This window comes from Haliotis rubra, unplaced genomic scaffold (genome assembly GCF_003918875.1).
Source record: "Haliotis rubra isolate DU_JTF1 unplaced genomic scaffold, ASM391887v1 Scf916, whole genome shotgun sequence".
Taxonomy (NCBI): domain Eukaryota; kingdom Metazoa; phylum Mollusca; class Gastropoda; order Lepetellida; family Haliotidae; genus Haliotis; species Haliotis rubra.
In genome coordinates, this window is record NW_025767653.1 from 180000 (window position 1) to 202064 (window position 22065).

Here is a 22065-nt window from a genome sequence, read left to right on the forward strand (position 1 = left end):
CGGCGGTACAGTGCGTAAGGGTATTCCTGATCAGTGTGACGTACATTAACACGTAGAAACTGTTAACCTCGATGGGTTTCTACTGTCAGTGTGTTATTTTAGAGCCGTGACAGTGTTCTTCAAGGTGATACATTTTGTTTCACGTGATGTGAACCGGAAGTTTACTTGAAGTAACGACGATACCTACGAGGGGCGTTCATTAAAGATTTCCCCTGACCCACTTCTGGTTTTTACATGTGGCTGTAACTTCATGTATGGGTCGTGTGGTAATTTCAGCATTGAACTATTAAAGCTATTTCTTTGACAAGGGTTATATTGAAGTGAGGTGGAGCCAGTTGAGTACCGAGCTGTGATCAACTTTTTGTACTTGAAAGGTCGCACACCAAAAGAGACCTTTGATGAAATGAAAGCAACTTATGGGGAGGATGCCCCATCGTATGACGTAGTTAAACACTGGCATCGCCAGTTTAAATGTGGTCGGAAATCTGTGGAAACTGCTCCCATTCCTGGTCGACCTCATTCAGCCATTGATGAAGACACTGTCCGTCAAGTGGAGACTGTCATTTAGGAAGATCGCCGTATAACGTTCGCCAGTAAGCCCATGATGTCAAGTTCAGTGTAGGGTCTGTGGAAAAATATCATTCTTGACAATTTGCACATGCATAAGGTGTTTACGATGGATCCCAGGTTGCTCACACCTTTTCAGAAGCAGGAACGAGTCAGTTGCTCAAAGGCTCTTTTGGACATGTGCCAAGATGTCCAGGCAGACTTATCACACACCATGCACCATCTGATTTCCCTCTCTTTCCAACTATGACGTCATTGTTTAAGGGAACACGCTTCCCAGATGATGAAACACTGATTTCGGAAGTCAAGTCATGGTTTGATACGCAACCTACTGAGCAAGGTCTTTACAGTTGCATAAAACGATGGTAGAAGTGTGTTACCCTTGGTGGTTGCTATGTAGAGCTGGACTAATAACTGTGCCAAGTTTCGTGCCAGTAAGTCCACTGCAAGTGGGTGAGGGGAAATCTTTAATGAACGCCCCTCGTATCATCGTGGTCTTCTATCGTTGGCACGTCAGGAAAAGGTAACTCATTCGGGACAACCCGTCTCAAATAACAATAGAATCAACTTGCTAAATGTTAACAGTCCATTGTATACAGAAACGTTTCGCCTATAATGAGCAACAAAATATGTGTTACATCTACCATATTATTGGGAAAATGAGCAATCAGTGGGACCACGTGGTTAAGTCAGTTCCTGATCACCAGAATATGCGGATCATCTCAAAACTTTCAACTGCCGAGAAATGTTAATAGGTGAGGTGAAATTGGGTTTAACGTCGTACTTGAGAATATTTCGCTCATATGACGACGTGCATGCGTGTGTACGTGTATGTGCGGCTGCTTGTCCTAGCCCAGACTGAAACTGGTTTTATAGTGCTAGCCCACTGAGATACCATGCCGCAAGTGAAACATGAATACCCCACTCAGACACATTATACTGACTCCGAGCCGACCAGTCCTTGTTGTACCCATTAATGCCGAGCGCCAGACGGGGACCAGCAAGTACCATATTTTAACGTCTTTTGGTATGACGCGGTCGGAGATCGAACCCGCGACCTTCCGCTCTCCGGGCGGACGCTTTAACGACTACACCACGGAGGCGGTCGAAATGTTAATAACTGTTGAAATAACGTAAATACTTTAACGATGTTACGTCGGTTCCCTTTATTTATATCATATACTTACTTTAGGGTCTGGGTAGGATGTGTTGATCTTCATTTCACCTGTTTTGTAATGTGCTGTACAGAAGAGTATGCCAGGTACCAACTTTACAACGCTTAGGGATTGAAAAGATGGTTCTTTCCAACTCATATAGTTCTTTTTTTAAATAACTTCATTTATATTTGTATGGTACAAAGAGAGCTGCATTATATACTCATGCCAACAAAGACGTTGTCAGCCCCTCCCCACCCCAACCCCCACACCTCACACCCCTCTCCAATTAAAAAAAATGAAGGGGTGACAACCATTATTGGCATGAGTATACATATACAGTTCTTCCCCGGCATGCTCAATTGGGTTGAGGTCTGTCGAGCATGCTGGCCACTCCATCCGCTCTACACCCTGCTGCCTATGGAATTCCGTGACAATCCTGGCCCTATGAGGCCCAGCGTTGTCGTCTTGCAGTAAAGAGGGTCGACCATAAAAGCCATGCATAGCATGCAGGAATGGTACTGTTATAGGAGCCAGAATATTGTCCCGATAACGCTGTCCGGTAAGATTACCGTCTACCACGTGCAGTGGAGTACGTCAAGTTGGAGTTATTCCTGTCCAAACCATGACCGACCACCCGCCAAATCGGTTCTTCGTGGCCACAGTTGCATCTATGGTCGCAGGTTGCATCTGCAGGTCGCCTACAGCGGAATCCGGCTGCCCTTAAACGTCGGTGTTCCTGGATATCCTTACAATGTTAACATCGAAGTGTTCTGTCTGAAGATCTGCAGCGTTAAGGAATCTGTAACGTAACGCAGTATTGATCATGTGTCTATCATCTCGGACTGTTGTGACTCGAAGTGCATATTCCACGGACCCATTGGTTTGAAATCTCTGCCGCAGTCTACCAATAGCAGTGGACAGCAACCTGCAGCTGAGTTTGACCAGATTCCAAAAGGCCCACAGCCTGGCCCCCTTCAGCAAGTGTCAAAAAACGTCTCATTTTAAGCTGCGATTTCAAACAGGTACCTGAAGAGTGAACGATAGTGAAAAGCAGCAACGCATGTGTATTGTCCTCCACTTTCCATGAATAGAGTGACTTGCACGTGCAAATCATTGACATTAAGTGGCAGGTGGATTTCGATGTTGACAATCTGAATAAAAAAAATGCCATTTGTAACAAAATGTATCGGACGTGAAAGAACGTAATACTGACATTTCAGTGGTCTGATGTGTTTCTCCATACTGTTAAGAAAGTTTGTAAAACATTCACTTATACATTTCAAACAAAAACGAAGATTTTACAACTTTAAGAAATAGTATTACCAATGTACAAGTGTTACTCTGACGTTTATTAGACTAAGTGTCAGTGGTACCCAAACGGTTTGGGGATTGTTTGTGCAATTGTTACCCCAGCGTTACGTTTGTTCTTGTTTGATCATGCAGGTGTTAGACTGACACTTGTCGGAACGTCGCGGGTTCGATCCCCGACCGCGTCATACCAAAAGACGTTAAAATATGGTACGTGTTGGTCCCCGCCTGACGCTCGGCATTAATGGGTACAACAAGGACTGATCGGCTCGGAGTCAGTATAATGTGTCTGAGTGGGGTATTCATGCTTCACTGCGGCATGGTATCTCAGTGGGCTAGCACTATAAAACCAGCTTCAGTCTGGGCTAGTACAAGCAGCCGCAAATACACATACACACGCATGCACGTCGTCATATGAGCGAAATATTCTCAAGAACGACGTTAAACCCAATTTCACCTCACCTCACCTCACCTCACTGACAGTTGTTTGTGCAATTTGTAGCAACTTTGTTTATCTGTTTGTTATCTAAAATTGCGGTCAGCAATATATATGTATAGTGCAGGTTAATGACGGAAGCATATACACAATCATGGCTAGACCAATAATAAGTGGTTGATATAATGATCGGAGCCCATGGCTTGCAAACAATATTCCAGCTATATAGCAGCGGTCTCAACAGCATGAACATCGATCTACGCAACTGCGATACGACGTCATGTCAGCGAGCCCGACCACCCGATTAGTCGCCTCTTAGGACAAGGATGGGTTGCTGAAGACTAATTCTAACCCGGATCTTCACGGGTGTATTGCCGCTAGGAGCCCACAACAGCTATGTCAGTAGTACCTATGGAGGTAAACAACATGACACAAAGTTTGAATAAGGTAAAGATCGGTGTATTCGAAAACATATGGTGAGGTGAGGTGAGGTGAGGTGAAATTGGGTTTTACGTCGTGCTTGAGAATATTTCGCTCATATGACGACGTGCATGCGTGTGTATGTGTATGTGCGGCTGCTTGTACTAGCCCAGACTTAAGCTGGTTTTATAGTGCTAGCCCACTGAGATACCATGCCGCAGTGAAGCATGAATACCCCACTCCGACACATTATACTGACTCTGAGCCGACCAGTCCTTGTTGTACCCACTAATGCCGAGCGCCCGGCAGGGACCAACAAGTACCATATGTTAACGTCTTTTGGTATGACGCGGTCGGGGATCGAACCCGCGACCTTCCGCTCTCCGGGCGGACGCTCTTACCACTACACCACGGAGGCGGTCCGAAAACATATGGTTTGTCACAGGAGAAGATTCATAAAACAATAAAAATAGCAAAATAGCAGTATAACATTCAAAACAGATGAGCATTGTATTCAAGTTGTAAAATATCCATACATTTATACAGTGTACATGTATACAACAAATTATCACAGATGTTTCCAGGCATAAATCACCGGATAGGGAATCACAGACGTTCAAATAACATAAAATGCATTTTTGTGGACAATTTTCAACAATTTTTATCATTTGAAAAGCCATATTAGATGAAAGTTAATAAGTTAGATCCACAATGACCTTTTCAAACATATTTTCATGTTTTCATTGTGACTGGATTTCAAATACGTATAAGGCAATACGCATACATCACAACTGCAATAAGAAATATGTATCACATCACGTTTCCTCTGGACTTAAATCACACACACTCAAATAAATAAATGTTCTCCTTATAAAAATGTCCAAACCCGATCCAAAGTCTATATGAATCCAAAGAATCCAAGGGGGAGCATCAACAGCGGCAGGACCAGGGGCAGATAATTCTCGTACACTGATGTGTCCTCACAGTACTTGTTGTACACCTCCAGCTCTGCTTGGCACAGAACGCGGTACTCCGCCACGTGGAGAGCTTCCAGGCTGGGAGAAGTAGGGTTCCCGTCCACATCAACGACAGCAGCCTCGTTAACATCAACATCAGTATGATGACCCTCAGGGTCGGCATCAGCATCAAGGTGATCCTCGAGAGCATCAACAAACGTCTCGGATGTAGCATGGTAAGTATGACTTGGGGATGTTTGATGTTCACTAGATGCAGTGTCGAGAGTTTCCATGGTAACGGCAAACTTGGGTGAGATAGCAGCAAGGGACAGTTCCATGGATGAAGATGTCGGGTGGAGGTGGCAAGATGCACATGATGATGCAGGAGAAGATGGAGGCACAGGTGGCGCGTAGAACCCATACGATCCATTTGGCGAACTAAAGGCAGGGGAGTTCACAAGTTCCCTCTGGTGGTATAGTGTCCAAACTTCCATTTCCATGTTGTACAGACCTGGAAGTGGCAACATCCACAATGTTAACTGTATGTGCACGTCCACTTTGTGCAGACTTGGCTAGATCACCACTAGTATTGTTAACCACTGTTTCCGTTTGTTTTTGTGCAGACTTGGAAGCAACAATAGATGTATCTGTGATCTCAGCAGAGGAATCGACGCCTTTTGTCATGTTCATTTTTGATACGGTGTGTCTATGAGATGATCCAGTGCCCTGGATGTATAGCACATGATCGATGGAAATGGAATAGATGTCCTGGATCTCAGCAGGATCAGCAGCAGCTAATGATGTGCCCAATTCATGTTTACTTATCGTTGTGACCGAGGCCTTGTCATTTGATGGCGAGACTTTGCCACTCCTGCTGCTTCTTTGGCTGCAACTGCCTGATTTACTATCACCTGAGACAGCACCACTAACTTCAGCTGTACCAGGACCTGCAGGTGTAGGCAGGTCAGTGTCGACTGGTGTGTTAACTCTGAGTATAGACCCGGGAGTTTCTTCCTGTGATTCCTCATCAATGCAGTCAAGGTAGCCGTGTGATGGCACGGTCAGTGTGGGGAACATGATCTCCCTGGTGTACTCCCCCTGCAACAGCTGGTTTGCAGCCTCGAGAGTGGGACGACTGGATGGCTCCTCAGCCATACACAGGTCAGAAAGTACCAACAAGGTTGAGATATGGGAAACGCCATGGATCTTCTTCAGGACTCTGCCAAGACTGAATACATCACATGCAGCGGTTGTCTCAGCGTGAGCACAGGCCTCAGGAGCTAGATGTACACAATTCTTCATGTCCCCTCTGTAGGTTACCCCTGATTTGTATGACGCTGTTCCCATGTCACAGAACTTGACCAAGGGCAGTTCTCCAGACATGTCCACAAGTATATTGTCTGACTTGATGTCATTGATGAGAACATCTTTCTTGTGGATTTTATTCAGTCCACTGACGAGCTGGCACACAATATTCAGCCAGTGTAATCTTGGCAATTCCAACTCGCGCATTACATCATAAAGTGTTTGTCCTGTTCCAACATACTCCATCACGATGTTGTAGCCATCCTCCTCGTCACTCAATAGTCCATAACAGATAGGGACGCAGCCTGTGGACTCAAGGTACATGGTGATCTTTGCCTCATTAGCGATGGACTCCTGTGTTGTCTTGTCCGTGAAGTGTTCTTTAACCACCACGTCTCTACTCTGGCCAGGGGACACCATTAACGTTGCTGCATATACGTCCCCAAAACCTCCTGACCCGATAACTATTTCAGTGAGACCATCTGATTCCACTTTGTAGTCGACCATGTCTGACGGGAGAGTTGGGATTTGTATGTGCCAGAATTCCGAAGACACTCTAAAGGAACGTCCACACGCCCTCTTGAAGACGTACTCAGAAGGAAAGGGTTCATGGCTGGCTGGTTTGTACTCATCGTGGTCTAGGGTGCAGAGAGAAGTGATTCCATGATCACTGTGATAGGCTTGTCCGAGAGAGGCTCGAGAGGGAGACAGGATGCTCAAGGTAGGAATGTCCAGGACGTCATCCTCGTGGATGAATTCATCGTGCAGGAAGGAACGTGGAGACTCAGCCCTGAAACATCAAAGCCAAAGTCATGATGTGATCACGTCATTAATCACTGCAATGTTACTGGTAACAATATGTTGATTTATAATCAAGTAGTTCACTATTCAATGTCACGTACCTATCGTCTGGACTGTTGTCAGTAAAGGAAAGGTCTCCCATGAAGTCGTCATCATGGGTAGATTTAGCCTCAAACACTGGAAACTGTTCAAGTCTGAAATGAGGAATAGGTGTGATAACCTAGGCCTTATTAACGCATAGAACGCAACTTATACCTTGACTTGAATAGCATCACAACATCATACACATATCACGCATTACTTTTCATCAAACAATATTCCAATGTATTCACAACAACACCTACTCCAATGCATTCACAAAACACCTACCTCATACCACAGGTCTCTCTGTACAGTGCGTCTCTTTGCTTCTGGATAGTGTTGTCCTCGTCCTCCTCTGTTGAAGAGTCTGTGGGACTTACTGCAGCACTTCCTGCTGATGTGCACTGACCCGTACAGTGTTCCAGGTTCTGGATAGGTTGTACAGGACTACACTCAGGGCTCTCTATGAGGTTTGACAGGAAAGACAAGCCACTGCTGTATCCATCTTTAAGAAATGGTTTGCATGTTAGAAGGAGAACTCTCTGCAAGATGGATTCTGGAACATCACTGAGGGAATCAAAGTTTGACACGTCTTTGAACAACTCTTTGAGATTAATAGCATCATCCTCAAGGGTACCCTTCTGGAACAAAGCCTCTTCAAAGAACTTTCCACCATGTCTCAGAGTAGAAGGCTCATGTGTAGCTAAAGACATCCGACCCAAACCACGATCAGGTGGATTGAAGGTTTTGTCTGGTCCTCTTTGTGCAAAGTTTGAGTCTTTGCTCTGGCACTGCAGCAGCGGTGAATCTGCGAACTGGCCCGTGTCCATCCCGGAGTCATGTTGTGCTGGCTCCAAATGCGTTTTGTGAAAATCAGCATATGTTCCGCCCACACCCGCTGGTCCCCTGTTACGAGATCTATAGCCATCAGAGTGGCGTTTGTTCAGGTAGCTGTGCCTTGGTTTCTTCCTGGCAAGATCCTGACCTATGGAGAACCCCTGGTCCGACTTGGACCCAAAGACAGAAGAGTCGGTAGTGTCACGATCACAGTCACCTTCTTCTTTGGTGTAACCGTTGTTATTTGTGTTAAGACAAGCTGTGTCGTTCAGCTGGGCAGCTCTGGTGTTCAACATTGACTTGCCCTTATGATCGGATTTGAGTTTGGTCCTCTTGATGACAGACCCATACCAGAGTTTCCTAGTGAAACATATCTCCTGCTGTCGTCTGCAAGCAATCTCGTCTGCTGTCTCCGGTGCACCCATCTTCCTCAGCATTTCCCAGTACAGGTCTTCCAAGATCTGGATTTGAGTTCGACCAGCCCGTCGACCTGGTGCCCTGCTGGGACTTGCCCTGAAGTACTTCATGTGTTGAGTGGCCAGGTCCGTTAAGGTGGCAGAGACCATGTCAGGGTATGTGTCCTCAAGAGAGTAGAAGGGTGTGAGTGGACTCTGGGCCAGACAGCTCCCAGGGGAGACAGTCTTCAGGGAGGGGATGGTGTTGAGGATACGCTGCCGGGTGTCCTATGTGAAGAGAGGAACATATCATGCAATATTTTGTTGTATAGTATTGTGGGCAAAAACAGGCTGTTACTATATTCATGCATACAAGAAGTTCATCTTGTCTTCAACGTAAATTTGAATTCCCATTGTTTAGCAAAGACGTCCTAGAGGCGCTAAGTCTTTGATATGAAACACACCATGCATGCAACACTTTACCTGAGCCAATGTTGATACGTATTGGGTATAATATACAGGGAAGGACTGCCATTTGTTTATTGTGAAAACTGCAGTTAGACCGTATGTTTCTGCGTTTAGATGCTCAGCTTGTGTCGAATAGGCCATGTGCTTATCTTCAAATATAACATTGAAATTTGAGCTAGTTATTATTTCAAAGAAGGTACCATTGTCGATGAAATTTAATCATAATAACCGTATATTGCTGAAATCAATCGCGAAACTTGCTCCTCCTTGTCCTAGACATGTTTTACTTATTTTGATGGCGTTTATTTGTTACTATAATACTGAGTGTGTGAGTTAAATATTACGCCGCAAATATTCCAGCCAAATGGCGGCGGTCTGTAAATAATCGAGTCTGGACCAGACAATCCAGTGATCAACAGCATGAGCATCGACCTGCGCAAATGGGAACCGATGACATATGTCAACCAAGCAAGCGAGCCTGACCACCTGATCCCGTTAGTTGCCTCTTATACGACAAGCATGGGTTACTGAAGGTTCATTCTAACCCGGACCTTCACGGGTCTACTGTAATACTGAATATCTGTATGTGTTCAAACTTTGAACGGGAATCTTATCGAATTAAACTTTCAAACTAAAACTGATGCCACACATACAACTGACTTCATGAACAACAGAGACCATTCACTGATAATACAGAGAGCGACTTTTTTTACATATTTATGGTGTATGTGCGTGTGTTTGTGTATGCGCACCTCCGTGAGGGAGTGTGGGTGTGGGGTTTTGTTGGACAGGCAGGTCCAAAGTGTCCCTCAGTGTTCATATTTTTCAGTACTCGGGGACAAGACTTAAGACTTAATATACTATACTTAATAATACCGCCGTGTTTTCTTATATATTCAACATTGTCGCGCAAACACATATTTCCAGGCACTTATAGTGATAAATGGATACTTACAATTTCTTTCTCCTCGAAGGTGATGTACTTGGCGGTACGGGGTTTGTACCTTAGTGGAAGTCCGTCCAGTTTGTCTTTGAGCAGACGACATTTTTCAACCCAACTCCACTTAGGTCGAACTAGCGGTCTTGGGTTTATGATCTGAACATCCGATTGTCTCTTTTTCTGGAGGAATGGTAGAAAAATGTGTGCTGTGGCTACGATTCCGTCATTATGTACAATATCTTGGCTTGGTTTAGTCTCCATTCGAGTTGACTTCCGTGGGGTAGATGGCCGGGACGGCGGGATTGTCACATGACGAGACAAGAACACCACTGCCGTAGCTACGACCTCTTCGTAAAATGCGATGAAGGGGAGTCTCGCCAGATATCGTGGGTTTGAGGGAGCGCTCACCAAAGATTCAACCTCAGCTGGGCCCATTGTGGCTAACATTGCTTGGTTGTAGGCTACAGACAGATTGTGTTCACGCTTGAGATGAGCCAGGTTCAGAAGGCTTGAGAGTTGGTCCTCCAGAAATTCTCTATAATCAAGCACTAATGTACGTACCATGGACAAGAACTCTTCGTTATATGGACTTTCATAATTCTTGGACCCTACCAGTTGCACGTGTCTTAATGGCTGAGGCTTCAGGTGTTGAGCATTACCTAGCATTAGGGCACTTGCAGAGGCGGCCCTTATTTCGGAGAGAGCAACATACGAGCGTCTCCAGAGTCCTGTCTTACTTCCATTGCGTGTGGTCAGGGCACATGTTTGTTCTACAGCTCCTTGCAAGGATATCTGAGCAGTGGCTTCAATCCCGTCGTAAAAAGCAGCAAATGGCCCTACCTTCTTTCTTGAGCTTGTTGTGAAGCCGTTTATCTGGTCAACAGCTCCTGGTAAAAATATAACAGCCGTATTTGCAGTCCCATTGTAAAATGCAACGAAGGGAAGTCCTTTGTTGGGTCCAGCCATATACCGTGGGTTTGAGGACGGGATCACCAGACGATTAATCTCACGTGGGCCCATTGTGGCTAACATTGCTTGGTTGTAGGCTGTAGACAAACTTTGTTCGTGCTTGAGAATGGCCAGGTTCAGAAGGCTTGAGAGTTGGTCCTGCAGAAAGTCTCTATAATCAAGCACCAGTGTCCGAACCGTGGACAAGAACTCTTCGTTGTATGTCATAGACGCACTTTCCATACTTTTGAATCCGACCAGTGGCACATGTCGCAATGGGCGAGGCTTCAGTTGTGCATTAACTGGCATTAGTGCACGTGCAAAGGCTGCCTCGCCTTCGTAACACGCGACATACGAGCGTCTCAAGCGTCCTGCTTTAAGTCCATTGCTTGGAGCCAGAGCATATGCTTGCTCTACAGCTCCTGGTAAAAATATCTGAGCAGTGGCTACCATCCCATCGTAAAGAGCAACAAATGGTCTTTCCTTCATTCTTGAGCTTGTTGCCAAGCCGTTTATCTGGTCAACAGCTCCTGCTAAGAATATAACAGCCGTGTTTGCGGCCCCATCGTAAAATGCGACGAAGGGGAATCCGTTCTTGTGTCCAGCCAGATACCGTGAGTTTGAGGTATTGCATACCAGAGATTCGACCTCACTTGGGCCCATTGTGGCTAACATAGCTAGGTTGTAGGCGGTAGATAGACTGTGCTCACGCTTGAGTAGAGCCAGGTTCAGAAGTCTTGAGAGTTGGTCCTCCAGAAAGCCTTTATAATCAAGAACTAACGTACGTGCCATTGACAGGAACTCTTCGTTGCATATACTTTCCATATTCTTGAATCCTTGCAGATGCACGTGTCGTAACGGTTGAGGCTTCAGGTGTTGTACAATACCTGGCATGATTGCAGTTGTCCTGGCAGCGCTCCTTTGGTTGAATGTTACATGGAGACTTTCCAGTTCTTCCCGATTCCATGCGCTGGTTGACTTCTGGTTCGCCATTCCTGGTAAGAATTTTACAGCGCTGGATACGATACCATCGTAAAATGCGACAAACGAACTTTCCGGAGCCCCACTCCAACACTTGAGTGAAGGCGATGTCTTGGATTCGACGATTTCAATCTTCATAGTGAGATGCGAGATAGAACGTCGTGTTGGCAGAAAGTCCGCATCAACAATGGCGTGACGTCACAAACATCTCCAAGTGCTGTCCATCTTGTATCAATCACGTCACACGAGATTGTAAATATTGTCCATGAAATACATTAGAACATTAACGAGTCTACGCCTCAGATGCTGTCACGGACTTTCTTTACTAAGTCCATGTAGCATGAATGTTATCTTCTAAGGTAGAAAATTTCTAGAAGCGAAAAGTGTATGGTTCCCATAAGTTATGACGTCACAAATCAATGACGCCATAATCCACGATCGGTACAGTGACGTCATTTCACAACACAAAAAAATTCTGCATATTGTGTGTGTTACTTTTCTTTCTGCGGTTTTACATTTCCTGTCGGTGTCTTTTGTTTCATTCATTCATTGGTCCGTTCGTTCATTGGGAAATCTCTGATAGCTTCGAATCCCAGGATCGTGACGATTGTGTTTCACCGGCATCCACCAAACAAGACGAATGCGTGTGTTAAAAAAGGCTTTCGTGTTCTGAGGGGGACTTGCCTAGCCAGAATCTCTTCGCAGGGCCTAGATGAACATCTGTGGGTTAAAATTGGTCTTCAGTGACCCATGCTTGTCGTAAGAGGCGACTAACGGAATCGGGTTGTCAGGCTCGTTGACTTGGTTGGTCACATGTCATCGTTTCCAGTTGCTTGAAACGACGCTCATGCTGTTGATCACTGGATTGTCTGGTCCTGACTCGATGTTTTAGAGACCGCCGCCATATAACTGGAATATTGTTGATCACTGGATTGTCTGGTCGTGACTCGATGTTTTAGAGACCGCCGCCATATAACTGGAATATTGTTGATCACTGAATTGTCTGGTCCTGACTCGATGTTTTAGAGACCGCCGCCATATAACTGGAATATTGTTGATCACTGGATTGTCTGGTCCTGACTCGATGTTTTAGAGACCGCCGCCATATACTAGTAACTGGAATATTGTTGATCACTGGATTGTCTGGTCCTGACTCGATGTTTTAGAGACCGCCGCCATATAACTGGAATATTGTTGATCACTGGATTGTCTGGTCCTGACTCGATGTTTTAGAGACCGCCGCCATATAACGGGAATATTGTTGATCACTGGATTGTCTGGTCCTGACTCGATGTTTTAGAGACCGCCGCCATATAACTGGAATATTGTTGATCACTGGATTGTCTGGTCCTGACTCGATGTTTTAGAGACCGCCGCCATATAACTGGACTATTGTTGATCACTGGATTGTCTGGTCCTGACTCGATGTTTTAGAGACCGCCGCCATATAACTGGACTATTGTTGATCACTGGATTGTCTGGTCCTGACTCGATGTTTTAGAGACCGCCGCCATATAACTGGACTATTGTTGATCACTGGATTGTCTGGTCCTGACTCGATGTTTTAGAGACCGCCGCCATATAACTGGACTATTGTTGATCACTGGATTGTCTGGTCCTGACTCGATGTTTTAGAGACCGCCGCCATATAACTGGAATATTGTTGAGAGCGGCCTTAAACAACAAACACCAAACTGATCACAAACAAAGCAAACTGAAATTAGAATGTAACAATTTATACAAGCAATTAGAAAGAAATACACAAAAAATGTAAATGTCAACAAATCCCGTGAATTCATGAGCCAGTCACAGACCTGCTTTACCACCTAGATTGGGAAAGGTCAATTTTACAAAATAACACCCAAATGAAACAGATCACAAAATATTGCCTGGACAGTGCACACCGGAACGACATGCTGCATAAAGTAATATTCTCAACGGCTTTTATTTTTAGGGCTCCTTGCCTCTAGGCAGGAGACCTATTGTAATCGTTCGGATTATTATTATTTATTATTCCGCCAATTTTTGTACCAAACATACCTCCTAAACCAATGCTCCGAATCGCTTACAAAAAATCACACAGATGCCCACCGAGGTGAAGATATTCCCCTTAAAAATCTCTGCAATAGCAAAGGGGAGATAATTCAAAATTAATTCCAAAAGTTCAAAGTTTGACAGCAAATATCTCGAGAACTAATTGTTCCAACACTTCAATTTGTACCCATGAGGGGAATAGAATCTGAGTATAATAAAATGGCACATGAGTGAGTGAGTGAGCGAGCGAGCGAGTGTGCTTTTACATCGCTTTTAGCAATATTCTTGCAATATCACGGCGGGGGGACACCAGAAATGGGCTTCACACATTGTACCCGTAATAGTAAATTAGATTCACAACAGATCATCGTATAGTGAAGTTCACCTACTGCTCGACTCATATTAGATGAGCCTGCGCAGTACTCGCGTTTGTGACAAGTAGGCGGGGCAGGGAATCTAGACGAACACACTTGGTTGCTACAGGTACACTGGCGATTAAGCACGTGAAAGACATGCTGACCGTGGCGTGAACTCAATACCGCTTCTGTTTAACACGTGTCTCGAAGCGCGATTTAGTTCAGCAAGACACCATCTCGACACGAGTAAATTTTTGAATGTTTGCAGATTTTAATTAATTTAACATGTCCAAGTTAGGGAAGCATGGGCAAATTGTTCATTCTCAGGCCAGGGAGATAGCCTACAATGTTATTATTTATCTAGAAAAGACGTGTGTAACCAAAGTAGACACTATGTCAAAAAGTAGCCTTGCTACTGGTCTTCCCAAGGTAACTTTAAAACGTATTAAAGCGGAAGATGACAGGGGTGCGAGTAGGCCTACTTTTATTAGTCCAACCAAGTTGCGCAAACCCAACACTTCCAGGCACAAACTTGATGATTTTGACCGCCTACTATAGGTATGATATATGATATGGCAAGAAGCCAATTGCATTACCAGGGTTCAACGGAAAGTTTACGAAAAAATCCGAAAGACATGTGGTTTAGGTGGTGAAAAACGCAGTAAAATCGTAAGGTTTTAATGGAACGAAAAGACATCGTTGCAAATCGCATGCAATACTTACGTGCAACAACAAATGTCGAGATGACAATCGAACAATCATCTTTATCAATGAAACATGGTTGCATGTACACCACATTGTCCCAAAATGTTGGCAGCTTGATGGGGAGGTTGTGATAAATGGGGTTCAGCCTCCGTCCGGTACCGGACCTCGGCTCATTGTTGTTAATGCAGCGTCCGAAACGGTTTTGTACCAAATGCTTTACTTGTATTTGACTCAAAGCTCAATCAGCAGATTATCATGACCAGGTGAATTTTGATTATTTTTCCAAACGGCTGCAGTAAAAATTGATCCCACACATTCCACCCCACTCCGTCATTGTTATGGATAATGCGCCATACCACAGCAAGCAAGTGGACAAATGTCCAACAACGGCTAACAGAAATGATGATATCAAAGCTTGGTTACAAAGATAAAATGGCTCAAAGCCGAACTGTTGTGTCTGGCAAAATCCAACAAATCGGGCCCTGTCTATAGAGTAGACACTATGTTGAAACAACATGGCCAAGATGTACTACGTCTTCCTCCTTACCACGCAGAATTGAACCCAATTGAGTTGATTTGGGCCAATGTAAAAAAATATGTTGCTAAACAAAACTTGCAGTTCACAAAAACTTCCCTAAGAGTTGCCATAAACGAGAGAATGTCGGCAATCGGTGCCAAGGAATGGTCCGAATGTTGTAAACATGTTAAAACCACTGAAGATGGCTACTGGCAACGGGAAATTGCAGTAGAAAAAGAAATGGACAGAATCGTGATCGAAGTAGGACTGGCACGTGATTCGATCACCGAGGCCGATTCAGTGACGACTAAGGTCCGAAGTACGCCTCAAACAGCAAATTCCTAAATTGATCTATTCGGTATTTGACCCGTGTGGAGAGGATGCACCAGAATATATGCCAATTATACATCCGTTTGTAAACATAACCAATGTTCTTTTCTCTAGCACTTGTGTGGGATGTTTTGTAAATAAAGTTATATTTGTCTTGGTTCAGTTTCTAAGGATCTTAGCTGTACACATACTTAGTATGATATAACAATCAAAACACGATTCGCACGAGGAAAGTGAACTTTTCAAGTTTTAGACGACAACCTGTTTACCTCATTTTTCAAATGGAATGTTCTGAAAGGGGGCGTTTCCATGTATGCAAATTGGGGTCATTTGTCAGGTCGTGGCTCGTAACTCATCAGCCACAAACATCACGACCACGTAGTATGATTTAACTTCTGAATATGATAGAATTTGATAGAATTTCGATACAGAAGTGATCAGCACCTTAAACCACGTATGTATAAACCCACGGAGAATAGGGCAGACCGGGGTCAATTGTAACACTTTTTACTTAACGTCTTGTAATTCGATAAAAGTTAGTCGGTACTAACTAGTACATTGGCATCTTGGTTTTAAACCTCAGTGTCATTTAAAGTTCACTATCATGTCGTTACAAAGTTATTACGTATCAAATGCAATGACTGCAAGTTTTACAATAGACCCCTAGCACGGGGCAATTGTAACAGGCGGATGGGGCAATTGTAACAAAGAAGGTTCAAATGTAACAATCTGTTTATTTTCCAAATAAAATCAAAATAAAATGTGAAAAGATGTTATCTTGATCAATTGAGGTGAACATGGATTTACATGAAACCTTTATCACCATCGACATTTAAAATGTTTTTGGTTTAAAATTCTTGTATTGGTATGCCCAAAATATAATACAAAGACTAACACCAAAATGTGTCACCCGAGGGCTGATACTATCAACATTACACTGAACATGTTCTGCTATGATAAAACTAGTAAAGAACTAACATAAAACCTTCATCATAATTTGCTTCATTATCCTAACACAAGGGAAATTTACATGGGGGCAATTGTAACACAGTGTTACAATTGCCCCCGATGGTAGTAGCCATGTTTCATGCCACGTCACACGTTATAAACTTTGGGCTTCTCAAATATTTCTGCTTCAAAATATGTCGTAATACATCAATTTTACACTTGTTAATTAGTTTCATACCAAGCAACATTTACTGCATTAAGAACCTTTTATTACGTTTTGTGAAAAAATAACTTTCCCATGTAAAAACCGATTCTTCGTTAACTGTATCTCGCCATGAGCGAGCAGCTGAAAAACGCCTGGATGTGTACCGTAGGAAAGTAAAGGGAAATAACTCTACTCACCTACACTATGCTTGAGCGAAACCTTTTAGAGTAATCGCCCTTGTTACAATTGCCCCCGGTCTCCCCTACTTCTCGGCTCACGTTAGTACCTGGAATCCTGATACTGGAGTATCTATGTGTTGTAATGACTATATACCAAGAATATGTTATCAACTGCATTGTTTGTTATTCGCTATCGAGACACGCATCACTTTAATTAAACACGTGTTACTGACAAAGCCCGATGTTGCCCTAAACGTGCATTAATAACCAAACACTGCCTCATTTTGTCACGTGATCCGTAATAACCGGAAACGATTGCTACAGCAGTAATGGCGGAGACTTTGTTTTCTATAATAAATCAGGATTGTATTGATTTCTTATTTTTGTGAGAGTAACATGAAACATTGCTAAGATAGAAATTACCCTTAGGCGCCGGAGACATCTTGTCGCGTAGGCTTATGCAGTCGTTTCTTTCGTGATCTGGGACCGCCTTACGCATAGTACTCCAGTTTGAGTGCAGACGACACTGCTGAGAAACATAGCGACATTTTCACTGTCACTTGAGTACTTTTGGTTTGCAAACTGACATAGCTTAAGGAAACCCAATGTAATGGAGATACTTGACACTTCCGTTAAAACCTCCAGATGCGGGGGTGGAGTCAAGCCGCCACCTGGGCGAAACAATTAGAATTCCCGAGATATGAAAATGGCCTGATTGGCCACTATGATCCTTTAAAAGACAGGATAACGAAGAATTAATATATACTTTTTATTACAAGGTGGGAATACAATGTTAACTGAAAGAAAACACACAGCTATTCGTCCACTGATCAGCTTGTTCAGTGTAGGAACCATCACTACCTTGGCTTCAAGAACGACCTCCCGCCCTGGTCTGAGATCAAGGCGGTGATATCTGCATGGTTACCAACATGGTCAGTGCCCCTCAACGAATGCTGGTCTGGTCTCCAGAGGTTCTCCTGTAGCTCACCTTACAGCTAAGGCTGTAGCTCACCCTTACACCAATGGTATAGCTCACCAATTCACAGAGAACTGTAGCACACCTTTCTACAAAATCTCTTGTATATGTGCATTCAAAATGAAACTGTTTAAATCTTTGATTCAAACAACTCAGGTATTTAAATCAAGGCTTGAGACTTGCCAAATAACAAACACAAACTGCTGACTTTTGAGAGTGAAAAATACCTGGCACTGTATTACAAGCTATAAGATAGGCAAACCTCATGACTGGTATGGCGGGCTCTCCTGGATAGCCTCCCTTTAATACATTCAGTGAACACCAAACCTTTCCACCGTATCGTATCGTATCGACTAATACCATCTGGGACATCAGGACACCAGTTTGGGTGTTCCATATATTGGTAACCATGGCCAAATAATTCTGTCCAGAACCTGAGGTTTGGACAGCATTGGATATATAACATCATACAGCAAATCACCATTAACATTGAAAAGAAAAATACATTCAGTTACAACTTATCATCCACAATTGGAGGATGTGGCTTGGGCTAGAAAATCTCCCAGAATGACAATGTTGTTACAATCAAATTAAATTTGTTCTCTCTGCAGTTTAAACAGTTTGGCTCTACCTCTATCCAAGGAAATGATTGTTCTCGTTCGCAAAAAAAAGAAAAAGAATCTCACCTTTGTCACCTTTGATGTCAATATATAAACACTGAATCATGTGAGTCCCCAGCAGGCATGTGAGTATTCAGTCTTGTTGTCATATTTGATACCCATTGACACATGGCTGAGATTTTCAATATATTGGCTGCATGGATCAATACAATGTCACAGCTTACTACTGACATACAAAGTAGTGCTGGAACTTTAGATTGTGAAGACATTGGAACAAATATTTGTGTAATTATTTTATCTAACTTAGAGCCATCTGGTCATAAGAATGCATGTAACTCAGTAACCTAAACATACATTGAAGTATGAGAGAAGTCTGTGAAATCTAGATTTTATAAATTGAAACAAAACAAACTGTGTAGTTCAGGTTACTTGAATACAGTATCGGCAAATATTGAGCATTATTGGATATATAACAAGCACCTGCAAACATACAAAACTATAGTCATGATGATGTAGGTTTACATCAAACAAATACATACAGTTAAATACTTATGTTAAATATATCCATAGCCCATTAATGCCTAATACAAACAGTACACAGATAACACACTGGAATAACATTTCAGTTACAAAGGTGGGGAATAAGTTTGCGTATCAATTGGTACAAACTCCAATCTTAAACTGCTCTTACGAAAAAGATGGAAGACAAGCAAAATGCTGTGCTCAGTACAATGCAATACAAACCTAGTCCAAGCAATGGGGGCAGCTAGTTCCATTCCTAGAACACAGCGCACCAATCTAATGTACCAACTGGACTGGGCAAACCATGGAAAATATAATGGCTGCATCAAGATTTACAAATGTAACACAATCATAACAAAAGCTCATTTACTATAGGTTTTAATAGTCAATTTCTCTCTATCCTAAATTTAGCAACTATCCTAACAGACACTGATACTCTGTACAATGTACATCCTGGGGATTCAGCAACTCCACTGGAGTCATGGGCCTGTATCACATGGATGCATCTCCTTACTATCATTAAGTTGTTATTCATAATAGACATCACAAATATTTATACATCTTCAAATTAGGGGTGTTACTCTGTGTCAGTGTGGGTTCAAATATTGAACAATAATCATACAGGAATCATTTAGCTCATATTATAGAAAGCTAAAGCTGAATGTATGTAGATAGGACATAATGTTTATTCAAAACATTTAACAGCTGCATTCTTCAATGTTGCTGTAAGAGTATGTCGTGAAGTGAAATATTACTGATTTTCCAATACCTAATATGTTCCAGTATCCCAAGTCTAAGCAAAACAACAGTTGCCCCTGGCATAACTTGTGAAAGGTTGTTGCGTCCCCGGCCCTGTTTCAGAAAGCTATTGTAGCGTTATGACTGTTGTAAGTCTATGTTACTACATAAGAGGTAGCTTTCTGAATCGGGCCCTGGACAAGAAACATAAGGTAAGTAAAATCTCAGTCTCCAGTGAGATGTAAATGTGGCCAGTTTCCACAATGTCTTCAGTTACAATGACAATGCAGCTGAATTACTTCAGACAGGAAATGAGTACATTCTCCTACCTATCGGTAATTTCAAACATTGAGGACTTTATGCAGTAAGATCAGAAATCCAAAGGAGGATGTTTCCAAAAATCCTCAGGAATGATGACAGGGTGGCCCAGATACTTAAAACAGTGAAAGAAGTTTTTTCTCTGATCAAGCAGTATTTGTAACTGTGGAGGAATTTATAAACACTTATCAAAGACGTTGAAAAATGTTTCCAAAATCTCCTCAGTTGCAATGACAGGGTGGCTCAGATATTAAAGACAAGAATGTGTTGTCCCCATATATCAGATCATCAGATCAAGCGCGCTACTTGTAACTGTGGAGGAATTCATAAACACAGATCTGGAGTCTCAGAAAAATGTTACAAAATAACCTCCAGGAAACTGGCAGGGAAACTCCCACAAAGAAACCCGTGGACTGGTTTGAAGTCCGCGGACCAAGAGTCATTTGTAACTGTGGAGGATGTTATAAACACAGTTAACTCCACCCACACTGCTAACAGGACCGCCTCTAGTCACACGACTGACTCGGCGAATTGGCCTCACGTGTCAGCCTTGAACCAGTGGAGGTTGGTTCTAAGCACATCTTTCATGACTCCTACCTCCATCTTTGACATGTTTATCTTGACTGCAACTGTTGTACTGGAGTTATACAGATATTTTCTAGCGTTACTTTATTTAGACTTCACTGTGAATCTTTCAAGCTTACATCATTTTGTAGATACCGAGAACACAGAAATAAAAAAATAAAATAGAAATAAGACCCAACAGCACTTGTTGACAATGACATTAATAGGTACTTGTGCCATCTGGGACACCTTCACTGAAGTGTTTGTTTACAGATATTTCTTGAAATAACACAAAATATGCCGTGTGTATCATTTTAGCTCACCTAATTTTTCAACGATACCCAGATCAGAAAAGAAATGCCACTTGCTACAACGTGACAATTGTCATGTTCCGACAGCAGCATCTGGCAGATCTCTGCTGTGTGCAAGTTGCAAGACATGGCCGACAGTTCCCTGGGTATCGGGATTCATGGACGACATGCTACAGAGTAATCGCCCTCGTCTCATCAAGGGAGCGTAAAACCATAAAGTTTACACGCTTGTGAATCAATGTGTGAAGCTGCCATCAGTGGTATTGTTACTACCAGGTTTTATTCAAGGGAAAACAAACCTATAGTACTGTCGGAAATAGAAAACCCGTATTTTCTCATTTATCACTACAATTCATGTAGTTGATATGTGTAAGTGTGAAATATCTCTTAAACTAAGTTTGGCCTAACTACAGTCTCAATGGTAGGGACACAAGAAACGTAGAAAAAGGACTATACTGAGGAGAGATTAGTGCAGAAATGAGCAATGCGATTTTTTTCTAAATCCAAAACGAAATATTTGGAACAGACCATGGCTGTATGCAAATTAGTGTGCGACGATATTGTATTATAAAGGACACTTTTTAAGTGACCAATTTGAAATTAGACGTAGATTCATTATAAACAATAGCTGGCTTTAAAAAAAACAAACTTTCATACTGAAACTATTAAGGATGTAGCTACCATGGAGTCTCACTGTCACTATAAAAAGAAACAGATAGGAGGGTTTGTCTCAAAAGCAAAACCTGGACGGGTGTCGCAGACGATCGTTGGGGTCGGGCTTGGGGATAGAGATATCAGATATCAGCTAAGATACGATAATCCTTTAGGGGAATTATACACGGCATGTCATAACAATTTACAAATAATATCCAGTCCTGTCGATCGGGTGGTCATGCCACCTATATATTTTGAGACATTTAATACGACGCGTTTCTATGGTTATCAGGTATCAAACCCTTTTCATATCTCAACATAAACTTAATGAAAGAAACACACTTATAAAAAAAATTATATATATAAGCTGTTAATCAATAGATGAGGCATAGTCAACACACATGACAAAGCACAAAATATCTTTGAGATTACCGCTTGGGAGCCTGTAGGCAGCACATGCATTTCATGCCAGGTGAGTCGACGGTCCG

The 22065-nt window shown here is 42.9% G+C and overlaps 1 protein-coding gene across 1 annotated transcript; it reads right to left on the minus strand.

Moving 5' to 3' along the window:
- Window positions 1–4786: 4786 nt before the first annotated feature.
- LOC124264244 lies at window positions 4787–11612 on the minus strand. Its single transcript, XM_046698980.1, has 5 exons — window positions 9687–11612; window positions 7320–8551; window positions 7052–7144; window positions 5666–6939; window positions 4787–5355 (listed from the first exon to the last, which is right to left on the minus strand). Exons 1-5 carry the CDS (start codon window positions 11610–11612, stop codon window positions 4787–4789), a joined length of 5094 nt encoding a protein of 1697 aa, XP_046554936.1.
- Window positions 11613–22065: the final 10453 nt, after the last annotated feature.

What these genes read in the sequence shown, in the direction of transcription:
- LOC124264244 (XM_046698980.1), bottom strand. Translation starts at nt 11,612, where the DNA reads ATGGCGAACCAGAAGTCAACCAGCGCATGGAATCGGGAAGAACTGGAA. An exon ending in CCTTCGAGGAGAAAGAAATT is followed by an intron (nt 8,552 to 9,686) that starts GTAAGTATCCAT and finishes CTCTTCACATAG; the next exon opens with GACACCCGGCAGCGTATCCT. An exon ending in GGCCTCGGTCACAACGATAA is followed by an intron (nt 5,356 to 5,665) that starts GTAAACATGAAT and finishes TGCCACTTCCAG; the next exon opens with GTCTGTACAACATGGAAATG.